Genomic DNA, 14,223 nt, shown 5'->3' with positions numbered 1-14,223 from the left:
GTTCAACACTTTTCTCCATCCTCTATATTTACTGTAAAGATCTAAAGACTTGATTAGATTCAGATTCAGTTTTTCTCTTTTGGCAAGAATGCTTTGTAGCCCAAAGAAAAGTACTATATACTTCTTATTGCATCTTTCATCTAACAGTTTAGCATTGGATGAGTTCTTGAATTGGTATTAACTTGTTATCTTCTTCCTGTTTCCCAGGAATTCATACCTGTTTTGTGTGTAAGCAGAGTGGGGAAGATGTTAAAAGGTGCCTTCTGCCCTTGTGCGGAAAGTTTTACCATGAAGAGTGTGTCCAGAAGTACCCACCCACTGTCACACAGAACAAGGGCTTCCGGTGCTCCCTCCACATCTGTATAACCTGCCATGCTGCTAATCCAGCCAGTGTTTCTGCGTCCAAAGGTATGAGTTTCTCATGTAGACAGTCTGATTGTGGAACCTCAGTTTTATTGGCAACAGATACATCCAGACATGTCTGGCTTGCCTCTTCAAGGCCTCTCTCTAGCTTTTGCCAGTTAGATTGGGTACCAGCATGGAATGTGAGCAATCGGGGAGTAATGGACTCATTCGTCAGACACCACATCATGCTCTCTACCACCTGAGGTTAGGTGGTGGTTTTAAATATTTGGATTTCATGTGCAATTTAATTTGAAGAAGTGTCCACTACCCCTTGTCCCCCTACCTTCTTCTTTTGGAGGGTAGAGCGGAGTGTGGGGCCATTAGATTAGAAGGCTAAAGTGTATTATTCTTTGGGTCTTTAAATCTCTGGTTATCAGATGTGATATCATTCAGAAATGTGTGTCAGTGCATCGAGGTTTATGTTTTATGTTGATTTGTTTTATTTTTTAAAATGGAAACTCCCGCCCTGGAAACTTGTTTCTGATTCATAGGTTGAGAGCTGAGGTTTCCAAAATTGTCTGTGGGTGTAGGTAAAGTCCAGTTTTAAAATCTCTTCTTAGTAGGAAAATCACCACTCCTTTTTGTTCAAAGATAACGGGTCCCTTATTGGTTTTGCTAAAAACCAAGTATAGTGTCTTCAGTGTGAAATGCTTTTGTGCCAAAAGAGCCCCCATTTCTCTAAAAGGAGACTGAGCTGGCAGAATTTAGTAGCATTGACTTTTCTCTTAATCAGACTGGCCGTACCTTTTTGTAAGGTGATTTTCTGGCCCTATAGCTCTCAACAGTCCTGAGTACAGTAATTTTATTTAACATGATTTATCAAAATTACAGCTTAACTTTCAGCTACCTTCCTCCTCCTATTGCTGCTGTAGATTACATTTAGGTGGTGTAGTAAGGTGTGTCAGAGGGGATGTTTCATCTGGAAGGGGTGGGGAAATTTATTCACCTGAAAACAGCTTCAAGAATCAGAGTATTGGGCCTTTTGTGTGGGTGCTGCAGCCACCGTTAATCTGAGCTGATTCTGCTGATTCCAGGTTTCCCTGGGAGTCAGAGCAGTGGTATGAGCAGAGCTTTCCTTGGTGAGGCAGACCCACTTACAGTTGTGGAACCTGACACTCCTTTGGGAGACTTACCCCGTAGTTCCCATCTGAAGCTTTCATTGTGTTGAAGATCCATTGTCCCAGTGGTGCTTCCTTCTGTTTGTGACATTTCCTCAGTTCTAGCAGACAGACGAATGACAACCCATATTGTTTTATACTTAATCTCTTGGTTTCTTCTTGTTTTTTCTCTTTTGCCTCTCCCTGGTTTTCCTATTTCTCACATCTTCAGGCCGTCTGATGCGGTGTGTCCGCTGCCCTGTGGCATATCATGCCAATGACTTTTGCTTAGCTGCTGGGTCAAAGATTCTTGCATCTAATAGTATCATCTGCCCTAATCACTTCACCCCTCGGCGAGGCTGCCGGAACCACGAGCATGTTAATGTGAGCTGGTGCTTTGTGTGCTCGGAAGGTAAGACATGATTCCTTACTCTATGAGTAGTCTGAAAAGGAATTAATATAATAGTTTAATATCAATAAAAATATTTTTCTTCATAGTGCCACTCAAAGAAATATTAGGAAGTGATCTTCTAAGTTAACGATAATAAGACTTTTAAAGCTCAGCCTTGTTTCCCAATAGGGAGAGGTTTTATTTTTATTTTGAACTATGACTTGATTTTTATTAAAATGTTAAACAATTGAAGCAATATAGAGAAAGGAAAAAAAATTCACTCCAAATCCCACCATCAGAAACAGCCATTGTGAATATTAGATGGTGTTACTCCAGTTGCATATGCAAATAAGCAGACAAAGAGGATAGATACCTGGATAGAAACAATTCTAGAAAATGTGATCAGAGTATGTTTGTTTGTTTGTTTTTCAATTTAAAAATGAAAGTGAAGAAATTGATGAACTTCAATTAAATATTTCCTTTCTGTAAGGGATATTAGTTCCTAAAAGGTCCTGTAAGTTGGTGGGGCGGGGATAAATTTCATCTCTCTCTCTACCCCCCCCCTTTTTTTCTTTTATATTTATAATCATACCTCTCCTTTAGTGCAGAGAGTCATATTATTATTCTTTTATGTTTTCTTCCCTCTTTCTCTCTTTTCACCCTTTACAGCCTCACTTTTGCTAGCTATGTTAAGAGGGGTTATGTTGCTAGTTATATTTAGTATTCATCACCAGGCTGTTAACAGTCATTAATTCCTTATTTCAAGTTTCTCTTGGTTTGCTGAACTTTTAAGAAGAGCCTACTATAGGTGCTGTATTATCTGCTTGAGGCTATTCATCATTTATCAGGTGTACTGCAAGGAAATCTTGGGTTGCTCTAAAATATTTAGATTACATGTTCCTGTTCTAAAATTGTGTGGACATTGCTCCGTTATCTTCTGAAGTTGAAGATGGTATCAGTTCTCTTACCAGCAAATTCATCTTCAAATCCACTGAATTTTGTTGATTAGTAGTTTTCAGGAGAAATTTCCGTGGCTTCCTTCATGTTGAGAATATCTACTTATTGACTACATAATTTAGTGAAAACTTAGCTCAATATGAACATTCTGAGGGGCTAATTTTAAAAATAGTCACCATGTGTAACAGAATGAACATTGCTTCCTAAATCTGAAAACCCAAGTTTGAATTCTGCCTTGTCTCCTTGGTAGATTGCTTTACCACTCCAAGCCTTGGTTGGGCCCTTTGTAAAATAGGTTCTCTACCTGTTACCACATGGGCATGTTCTAATAGTGTAGATTGAAAGAAAAGAAGTAAAGGCCTAGCACAGTGTGAGTGCTTTTTTTAATAATCTGAGAAAATTAAGTGTAGGTTATAAATCGCTTGTCTTGTTTGTTTCTCTAACCTTGTAATTCTATGAGGGACTGCCTTCAAAGCATTCCTTATGCTTTTACTTTGATTTTCTTCTAAAAACTTTACCAACTGTGTGTAAATCTGTGTGCAGCTAGATTTTCTTTATATACCACAAACAAACAACATATTGCAACAAAATCAATTAAAGATATTTGTAAAATGTAACACAGTGAGGTTATCTAATTTTTTTGTAGTTATTTTTCATTAAAAATTGTTATTTATGTTAACATAAGGGGTTTATTGTCTTTTAACAATTCATTAATAAATATTTTAAAAATTGCTTGTTTTAATTTCTGTTTGGTGAATATCATTATATATAGTCCACATAAACAGAAGCTCTCTGGGCTTTTCAATGATTTTCAAGAGTGTAAAGTAGTCCTGAGACCAGAAAGCCTTTGAATTACAGGATCCCATATGTAATGTAATAATATTGTCCTGCTGTTAGAGGACAGGGAAAGAATAGAGTTTTAGGACATTTTTCTGCTCATGTAAAGGAGATAACTGAAGATTGTTATTCAGAGTGTTAGGAATTGAAAGGAATCAGGCCCTAGGATTCAGCAGAATGTTGAAATATTTTCCTCTTTCCGTTTTGCACCAAATGTTACTTTTTCGTCTCTTGGATTCTTTTGATGGTTAATGGGGTTTTCCCTGTTGTGTCTGCCTGTCTTTCTTCCTACACATCTCCATTCCTCCCACCAGGCAGACTGTGCCCACCTCCCATACACCTACCCAAACTAATCCCATTGATTTCTTTCATTTCCCATTATGTCCTTCCCTGCAAAACTGATGTGCTTGCCACTTTTTCCCCTCAGTTCTGACCCTTGGCCTTTTCTTTTCATGTTAAATCCTTATTTTAAGACCTGATTCAAATGCCTCTTTGTACTTGAAATATTTCTAATGTGACATAAATACCAACTTAGTAAAGGAACATTTTTCTTCCAAGGCTGAGTAGGTAACGATGCTGTCTACCAAGTTGTGACTCAGCAGTTGACTAAGTTCAGACGGGAATGTTGCAGAAAGCATTGTCTGACTCTCTTACTCTTAATACCGGTTCCAAGGTTGACTCATACACAAGGTGCACGAGACTAGCTAAGTATGAGTTTCAGAACATAGAGTACACTCCATGTAGACTGTGTCTTTGCCTTCAAACTTAGTTTTTAGCCTCAGATTTTTCCAAGTGAAATCTCATCTGGAGTCAGAGCTTCAGTATACAATATAGATGAAAGGGGCTTCTCTGATTGAGTCTGCAGCGTAATTCCCTGTCCTAACAAGACAAACTAAACCCCAACTCTTATTTTAGAGCTTGCTCTAGATTGAGCCTGGGTAGAAATTATCTAAGGAAGGTATGCCAAAAGTAAAGTTTTAGTAGAATTTTAAGAGATAAAAGAGACAGTCACAGTGAGAACAAGATGAACTTGGTGCATGTACCTTGCTAAGGCTTTACTCTACTAACTCACTAACTCTGATGCCTGTTGAGATGCTAGCATATTTGAAGCATGCTCGTTTCTGGCATCAGATGAATAAGGCATAACCTGTGTTCCTTAAATATGAATCCTCCTTACCTGAAGTTCCTTCTCTCTTCTCTGCTGTAAAACTATCTTGCTGAAACCTGCAGAATAATTCTGAAGAGTTATTGATTTAAAAAGGGAGAAGGAACTTTCCTTAGGGTGACACTACTCATATGTCAGACACTACTGGGTAATATATCAGCTAGTTTAGTCCTCAGATTGTGGTTATTGTTCATTGTAGAAAACACCTTACAGTGAGAAAGTTGTAGCTCGGTAGGGAAAGGGAGTTGCCCAGGATCATACCTTCTTAGAGCTGGAATTCAAACACAAATCTGACATGAGTTAAAGCTTGTACTCTTCATACTGTGGTCATCGTGGGTCATTGATAGTCTATTTAGTGTGTTATCTTATAGGGAAGGAGAAGAAAATGTGTGTGTGAATGCACATACATACCTTTTATAGGTTTACTTCTGATCTCGTTCTGCTAACCTAATTTTGCCAGTATGATCTCATGTTTATTATCAGTAGAATTTCAGGAATATTAGAGCGGGCATACTATTGTAGAAAAGTCTTTCTGGATAACTAACTATCTTACTAAGCCCTTGGCCAGGAGATAAATCAAAAACTGTTTGGGCTGAGTTCTTATATGCAGCCTTGTGGTTATGGTTTTTTGATTCCCATAGGAGGCAGCCTTCTGTGCTGTGATTCTTGCCCTGCTGCTTTTCATCGTGAATGCCTGAATATTGATATTCCTGAAGGAAACTGGTATTGCAATGATTGTAAGGCAGGCAAAAAGCCACACTACAGGGAGATTGTTTGGGTAAAAGTTGGACGATACAGGTGAGTAACCATAAAGGAGAATGGCACTCATTTCTTTTATCATCCTCTCTTTCTTGGAATCTCTTAGATACAGTGCTTACCTTTTTTTTAAACCATCTTCCTGATTTGGCAAGGTGCCCCCTATCCCCAGTTAATTTTTCTATATAAAAGGAAAAAAGCTAACTTTTCGGTTTGAGTGTAGGAATAATACATATTGACTGTAGAAAATGAACTAACAAAAGCAAAGTACCCCTAATCTCACAAAACCAGAAATACACATTGTTAACATTTTGGCACAATAGCTTGAAGATATACACACGCCAGTATACCCACCTCCCCCCAAAAATAATCCACCTTGTGGTTTATATCCAATTTTTATATTTTGCTTTTTCTTTTTAAGTTTATTTTTGTTGAATATGGAATATACAAGGATATTTATGACATTCATAATTATAAAGAATAACATAAGAAACTCCTTTGTATGACCTCCCAGTTAAAGAGATGGAGCATTACTGTTACTTTTCAAGTGCCCTCTGTACTCCTGACTGTTCCCATTGTCTCCCTATCTCCAGAGGTAATTATTGTACTGCATTTTGTGCTTATCGTTCCTATACCTTGTTCTCTAGGTTAACCACATGTATAATGTTATGTTCTGCCTGCTTTAGAACTTTATATTAAGGAATTACTGTTCATTTCTTTTTCTGCGACTTGCTTTTTTTCATTCACTGTTATGTCCTTGTGAGGCATTGCAGTTGGTGCCAAGCTCTAGGTCAGTTCTGGTTCACTGCCCTCCAGTGCTCCCTTATACATTCACACCATGTTGTTTATCCATTCTCCTAGCCCTGATGGGGCTATGACCATTTCTTTTCTTGCTAATGACTGTAGACATTTTATAAATGTTCCTTGGTGTACATGCACAAGAGCTTTTCTAGGTCATACTCAGGAGTAAAACAGCTAGGTTTTCCTAAAGTGGCTGTGCTAATTTACATGCTTTTTCTTGTGACTTTTCTTGATACCATTTTCCCATGCCACTATTAGTTACTGAAAGTTTCATTTTAAAGGCAAAATTGAATTTTATTGTATAGTGCTCCATGGTTACCTTGATCGTTCCCTTAATGTTGTGGTTGTAGATTGCTTCAAGATTTTCATTATTAGACATAATGCTTCAGTGAACATTATAGCCGTAAATCTTTGTATCTCTAATTATTTTCTTTAGTACATTCCCTGAAGTAGAATAACCAAGTCAAAGAGCATGCAGGTGTTTTTAGACTTTAATCATGTGCTACTTGTGTTCTAGGTAGATTGTAAGAATGCCCTAGGTTGGACTTTAACGTGGACAAACATTGTTATTTCTTATTCTTGTCCTAAGTAGGTTATTTTCCTAGTGCTTTGCAGCCTTCTAGAGTTTTTCCTTCCTGTTTTCACCTTTCCCAGGTGGTGGCCAGCTGAGATCTGCCATCCTCGAGCTGTTCCGTCCAACATCGATAAGATGAGGCATGATGTGGGCGAGTTCCCTGTACTCTTCTTTGGGTCTAATGACTACCTGTGGACCCACCAGGCCAGAGTCTTCCCCTACATGGAAGGGGATGTTAGCAGCAAGGATAAGATGGGCAAAGGAGTGGATGGGACATATAAAAAAGGTAACTGTATCCTTCATTTTTTGAGCCAACACAGACCTAAGAGTATCTGCTTTGTGTTAGAATTCATGTTCACTCCATTTGGTGGCCATGTTCTGTCCTCTGAAGGCAGTGTGTAGATGTAGTTATAGGATTTTACAGGGAAGTTGACCCACATAACTCACTCTATTTGAGCCTAACTTTACTAAACTGGAATTTCTTTGAGGGAGGTTTTTTGTCTTAGTTCTCTTTTCTCAGCATCTCTTCATGGACTAAAGTTTGGGGCTGTTTTATAGAAAAGGGCTAGTTCTCAAGCAGAGGCATGTTTCCCACAAGCAGGTTTTTTTAGCTTGTTGGGAAGAAATAATATTCACCAAAAATAGTGACAGTCAAAGCATAAATGTTCTGAATCAAAAGAGAGATTTCTGTAAACTGACCTAGCAGTGAAGGCACTGGGGACAGTTGGGGCCAGGAGAGCAGTCCCTGGAATCAGCAGAAATAGTTTTGCTCCTTACCAGCTGGTTGAGTCAACTATGAGCCTCAGTTTTCTTTTATTGTATAATGCGGGAAAGTTGCTCTGGGAATTCAATGCGGTAAGAAAAGAGAACCTGCAGGGTACCTAGTTGGTATCTCATCAGTGGTAATTACCTTTTTCCTTTAGCTATCCTTTGCAATACAGGTATCTCTTGCTGTTTGATTATATTTGGATAGTGAGGGATAATTGTATAAGATTGTTGTCTGTAGGGCAGATAAAGGAGATTATAAGCAGATGAAAACTGCCTGAATGAGGAATGGGGGTGATGTCCATAGGGAATGAATTTAACAGAGGTCCTAGTTGCCTCGCTGTTGTTTCAGTGAGTCCTCACTCACTTGGAGGCCACGTGGTTTCTAACTGAGACCTGGGCTTATCAGCACTGACACTTACTATAGGAACTTGGGTATTGAGTGTTGTTTCTCAGCTGGTCAAGGACCAAGTGACCAACATCCTGGCTTACACAGAGCTGCCACCACTGAGGCAGGGGCAGAAGGTAGAGTGCAGGGAATGCCACAAGTCTGGGCCTGCTGAAGCTCTTGGATTCTGTGCCTTAGCCCTGGGCTGGCTGGGTGCCTCTTCCTTCAAGGAACCCATGTTTTTAATGGGCAATCTGACATAGATACCAGCACTCAAAATGCCGTTCAGTAATTGTTGTGGCAGAAGTGTGCAGGTAATACTGTGGGAGCAGAGCAGGAAGGTGCGTAACTGGGCTGGGGGCGCTACAGTTTGGAAGTCATGGATGGCTTCTTTCCTAAGTGATGCTTTGAAGAATGAGTCATAATAGTAGTTGTCATTTATTGTGTGCCAGGCCCTGTTCTAAGTTCACTTTCCGCTTATGTCCTTATGGAAACCCTGTGAGGTAGACATCATTATTCTGATTTTATAGATAAGGAAGCTGTGGCACATAAAATTTAAATTCCTTGCCTAAGGTCCCAGTGCCAGTAAGTGATAGAGTAAGCTTTCACCCTCTGGTAGTTGGGCTCCAGAATTCAAACTCTTAATCTCTACACTGACTGTGAAGAAGGGAAGGCATTGAAAATGTTGTAAAAAGAGAACAGCACTTGTAAAAGCACCCATGCTGATCTAACATGATGAGTTTGAGAACTCCCAAGTAGTACAGTCTTAACACAGAATTGGGGAACACTGGCTGTTCTCAGGTGAATTTTAGAAGTCCCAATCTGGAGTAGAGTACTGGGACCATGGGAAGGTGAGAGCCTGGGGAGATTGGTGTAGTAGCTGTTGTAGTAGTGCTGAGCAGGGGTGACAAGACTGTTACAGGAACGCATCCATGCAGGTTAAGAGGATGAGGTGTGCTGGATAGACATTAATTAAGGTGGAGGGTTGGAAGGACATGCTGAGTAATTGTATGAGGAGAGGAAGGATTTTAGGACAATCAGAGGATTCCGTGCAGCACAACTTCGACTAGAAGTTTCCTCTCTGGGGGAGAAAAGGGGATGGATCAGGGGTAGTTTTTCTTTAAACAATTGACAGAGCATGGGAAAGCCACAGGGAGGAAACAGGGAAGAATTGCAATTCTTTTCAGGATTTTTAACCTGGATGAAGAAGAATGAAATAAAATTTTGTTTACAAGTAGAGAAGAATGAGAATCTGAAGATTTTATTGGACTGTTCAGATAATGTGATCTTTACAGACTTGAAGGTATAGGACATGAATGTGGATTATTAGATATGGAGATCTGTAGATCTGTGTATTGTTAGAGCTAGTGGGTAAAAGAGAATGAGTCTTAGGAGTAGAGTGCGACAGGTACTCGAGAGAATAGGGCAAGAAGGATGGGAAAATTTCAATTCTGAATTTCTTCTAGAGGAGCCAGCATGTTACCCAGAGCACCTAGGAAGGAAAATGTTTCTGAAAGCTGGAGGTTCAGGACTGAGGAAAGGATTAGGTTTATAGGCAGTGACTGCTGAACAGATGCAGACTAGTTGTTGTTAGGAGCTAGTATATTGGGGCTTTCTCGGGTAGTTTAGAGGTTTTTGTTTTTTTACCTCTGAAGTGATAGTCTGTATTGTGGCATTAGTAATGAATTATGTTTTGTCTTAATGCTATATCTGAATACCCTGGGGACTAAAATCTACTGGAAAGTAGGAGTCATATATTTCTTAGTTTTTCACCTAGTGTTAATGGATTTTTTACTAAAACGTAGATTTTCCCCCAACTTAAAAAGGGAACAAAGGCCAAAGAAACAAGCTCTATCTAAAGGTTTCTAAGTGACGTACGTATGTTTTGTGTCTTAGCTCTTCAGGAAGCTGCAGCAAGGTTTGAGGAGTTAAAGGCCCAAAAAGAGCTAAGACAGCTTCAGGAAGACCGAAAGAACGACAAGAAACCACCACCTTATAAACATATAAAGGTGAGAAAAGCCCTCAGGAGACTCCGTCTCCAGGGAGACAGTGTTCCCTTTGCCCTCTTGCCACCTTTCCATGATGAAAATCGGAAGAAACACAAGCATGGTTGCTTTTAGGCAGAGGTAGGAGCTTAAAAGATAAGAAAAAACATACCAGAGCAGCATTCCTAGTACATTTCATGCACTTTGAAATTCAGTTGGTTGTTGATAATGGTCTTTTTCTGTTACCTTGAAAAGTCTTCTCTTCCAAGTGAATAGATTCTGTTCATAGTCAATATCTTGCAATTTAAAAAGAACCAAAGAGCCATGAAGAAAAATGACGAATGGCTCTGGGATGATTTGAATAATACACATGATACCCAAGTTTTGATACCCATGCTTTCTTGGTAATGAGTGATACTGAAGATCTTTTAGGTAACTTCTATGGCTAGGCTTCCCAAGGACAGGAGAACTCATGTGAGGTGAACATGCTTTATTTACGTTCGTCTAGCTGGCAAAATTGTCACCACTATTTCGCATCTGAGTCCTGTGTTTTTATATTTTTAAGTCATTTTCATGAATAATATACACATATTAAAAGGAAAGTGAAGAAAAGCTCTATTAGAAATTTTTGTAAGATTTTTTAAGTCTTTTTACAAAACTTTATTCAAAGCTGATGCTCAAGCCTTAGTTTTTGTTGCAAAACATTACGTGATGACATTGTTCCTGGATGAGAATACCATATTTCCTTTTTGTCTTTAGAAATACATTGATTACTTGTTTTGACTTTGCTTTTCAGAAAACTCATGGAGGATGTTGTCATCTGAAGTCTTCTTGTAGTCTTGAGATTTTACTTAGAGATCAATTTCACCACAATTTTTTATAGTCTAGTGTGTTTAAGTCTGACCCAAATATTGCATGGGACATATTTCAACTAAAAACTTCTTGTAGGTCATCTGAAATTCAAATTTAACTGGACATCCTCAGTTTTTATTTACTAAATCTCATAATTCTACTAAAAGCAGACTACAAAGATGGTGTCTCCAGTCTTTTATACCTTCTCAAAAGATTATTCAGCACTTTGGGCGATGGAATAAATAAAATAAAGTAGGACAATTTATTTCAGTATTGTGTTGTACCCATATGTGATTCCATTATTCTTTCATTCTTATTATTTTAGTCTTTTTAGCATAGAAATAATCCATGGGTAAGAATGAGTAATAATGAAGTAGTAAAATGTAACACTAATAAAACCCCGTAAATATACCCTAGATTTATGTAAGGGTCTAATGGATGTGTATGGTAGTTGCAAGATAGAATAAAGTTTTGTTTTTTAATTAATTAGGTTTTCTTTTTGTTCTTTGGGAGACATCTAAGAATGAGTAAAAGTTATAAAATATGTATCAATCCTTACAAATAAACTGCTGGAGGGAAAAAAAAAACAACCCCGAACCTACAAGTGGGTCTAATGGACCCTTGTGATATATGAAGAGATAAATGGAGTTTTTGTACCTGGAGACATAACAAAATGTAGTCAGTCATAAAAAGAAAAAAAAAAAAAAAAGAAAAAGAATCCTGTTCACAGAGTTCTGAGTGTCAGACAATAGCAAGTGAGGCCTTCAGGGTAGCACATCAACCATATTGAGCCTGGCTAGTGAGAGCAACTTCCAGTGATTGATTGAATCACAGACTTACAAGGCCAGTTTCTTTCTTTTCTTACCCTTTTTTTTTTTTCTTTAAACCAACGAATGTATTTCTAGGAAAAGGATCTAGAGCAGGGGTCAATAAATGACAGTACGTGGGTCTGATCTGCCCTACCACCTGTTTATGTGAGGCCCATGAACTAAGGATGGTTTTTACATTTTTTTAAATGGTTGGGGGGCGGAGAAAAAGAATGTTTTATGATGTATAAAAATTATATGAAATTCACATTTCGTTGTCCGCAAGTCAAGTTTTGTTGGAATACAACCAGGCTCATTCATTTCATACTATTTTTATCCTACAACAGCAGAGTTGAGTCCATGCAGTACAGAACCAATGGCCTGCAAAGCCTAAAATATTTACTGTCTGGCTTTTACAGAAAAAGTTTGCTGACCCCTGATCTACAGAGAGAGTTTATCTGCAGTTGTTCTTAACTAACCATGTAGTTTTACTATTTGGAGTTTTAAGCGAGAAACTTATTTGGGCTTTGTTCTGGTTTGCTAATACTGCCATTATGCAAAACACCAGAAATGGACTGGCTTTTATAAAGGGGGGTTATTTGGTTTACACAGTTACAGTCTTAAGGCCTTAATGTGTCCAAGGTAAGGCCTCAACAATCAGGTACCTTCACTGGAGAAAGGCCATTGGTATCTGGAAAATCTGTGTTAGCTGGGAAGGCACATGGCTGACGTCCGCTTGCTCCCAGGTTGTGTTTCAAAATGGCGTTCTCCAAAGCATCTTCAAAATGTCTCTGTGAGCTGCAGCTCCTCTTGAAAATGTCAGTCTCAGTTGTTCTGAGGCCCTTCTGTCTGTTAATTCCTTTATATGACTCCAGTGATCCAATTAACACCCACCCTGAATGGGTAGGGTAACACCTCCATGGAAATTATCCAGTCAAACGTTTCACATTTAATTGAGTTGTGAATTGTGTGAATTGTGGAAACACTCACTCAAAGGATTCCAATCTAATCAACACTAATACATCTGCTCCCACAAGATTGCATCAAAGATAATGGCGTTTTGGGGGACATAATACATCCAAACTGGCACAGGCTTAATCACTGGTTAGATCAGATGTCAAGAAAGAATTATTATACATTTATAGAGAGAGAAGGAGTCAGATGAAACTGTTTTGGGGAGGGGGAAGTAGATAAAGATATTTGTTCACCTTGGAGTGTATGTAAATGTTCAGATGCCCTATTTAAGAGTGGTAGTCTTTGATGATTGGGCTCAGTAATTGTCTTCTATCCCCTTCAGAACTTGCCTTCCTCAGTAAGTTGTGGCCTCCAACTGCATTAACAAGTAGTTCACAGTTTTTACCACTATTATGAAGAATCAGGGAAGAGATCTGGCGGGGAGATTATGTCCTTTTAAGTTGTTACAGAGAAATGGATTGATTAATTTAGTGATTTTAGATGGACTGGAATTGGTAATCTAGAATATTTGATGTGACAGAAAAATGTGAGGGACATTAAGAGAAAGGAAGAAAGAGAACTTAATTACAATAGCTACCATGCTTAAGTGGTTGGTGTATGGTAGGTTTGGTACTAGACCCTTTACATATATATTTTTTATTCTTACAACAGTTACAAGGTAAGTCTTGCAAGTAAAGTTAATTTATCAAAATCACACAATGAGATGCTTCAGGGCACAGAAACTTGGAACAGCCAGCAAGGACTGGCAGATACATCTTTCTCAGAACTCCAGAAAACAGTTATCTGGAGTAACAGAGTGAGCACTAAAACAAGAAAAAGGTTACAGAAAGTAGAAGGATCTCATGGACCCTGGCTGACCCTTCCCCACCCTTTACAAAATGTCTAGGTTTCAACAAAAGGTTACAGGACATACAAAGAAACAGAAAGTGATAGCCCAGCAAATGAAAAAATTAAAGCATTAGAAACCATCACTGAGAAGGACCAGGCCTGTGGCATACCAGACAAAGACTTTTCTAAAAATTGTCATATATAGGTTGAGAGCTAAAGGAGCAGATGGACAAAGAATTAAAAGAAATCAGGAAAATGATAGATGTACACAAAGAGAATATCAATACAGAGATGGAAATTATGAAAAGGAAACCAAATAGAGCTGAAGACCAGTTTCAGAAATTCAACAGCAGATTGGAGCTGACAAAAGAATCAGTGAACTTGAGAAACTCCCAACAGGATGGACCCAAGTAGACCCATGACACAGCATATTGTAATCAGACTGTCAAATGCCAAAGGTAAAGAGTTAATTCTGAAAGATACGAGAGAGAAGCATGTATAAGGTACAAGGGAGCCTCCGTAAGGTGAAGTGCCAATTTCTTATCAGAAACCCTGAAGGCAAGAAGGCAGGGGGATGACATGTTTAAAGTATTAAAAACAAAAAATTGCCAACCAAGATTCATAAATGAGGGAGTGATTAA

At 38.6% G+C, this 14,223-nt stretch overlaps 1 protein-coding gene across 9 annotated transcripts in view; it reads left to right on the top strand.

The window, feature by feature from the left end:
* The window catches only part of NSD1 (nuclear receptor binding SET domain protein 1), a 227,456-nt gene that overhangs the window by 179,284 nt on the left and 33,949 nt on the right, over window positions 1–14,223 (top strand). For all 9 annotated transcript variants that reach the window (XM_037823128.1, XM_037823132.1, XM_037823126.1 and 6 more), the window contains 5 exons: window positions 208–408; window positions 1,735–1,914; window positions 5,494–5,650; window positions 7,064–7,269; window positions 10,033–10,145. In XM_037823128.1, coding sequence (XP_037679056.1) covers window positions 208–408; window positions 1,735–1,914; window positions 5,494–5,650; window positions 7,064–7,269; window positions 10,033–10,145 — 857 coding nt within the window. The remainder of the gene's footprint in view (window positions 1–207; window positions 409–1,734; window positions 1,915–5,493; window positions 5,651–7,063; window positions 7,270–10,032; window positions 10,146–14,223) is intronic.

The sequence above is a fragment of the Choloepus didactylus genome, assembly GCF_015220235.1.
Source record: "Choloepus didactylus isolate mChoDid1 chromosome 11 unlocalized genomic scaffold, mChoDid1.pri SUPER_11_unloc1, whole genome shotgun sequence".
NCBI classification, from domain to species: domain Eukaryota; kingdom Metazoa; phylum Chordata; class Mammalia; order Pilosa; family Megalonychidae; genus Choloepus; species Choloepus didactylus.
The sequence above is the reverse complement of the archived record's forward strand: the minus strand, read 5'-3'. Positions and strand labels throughout refer to the sequence as shown.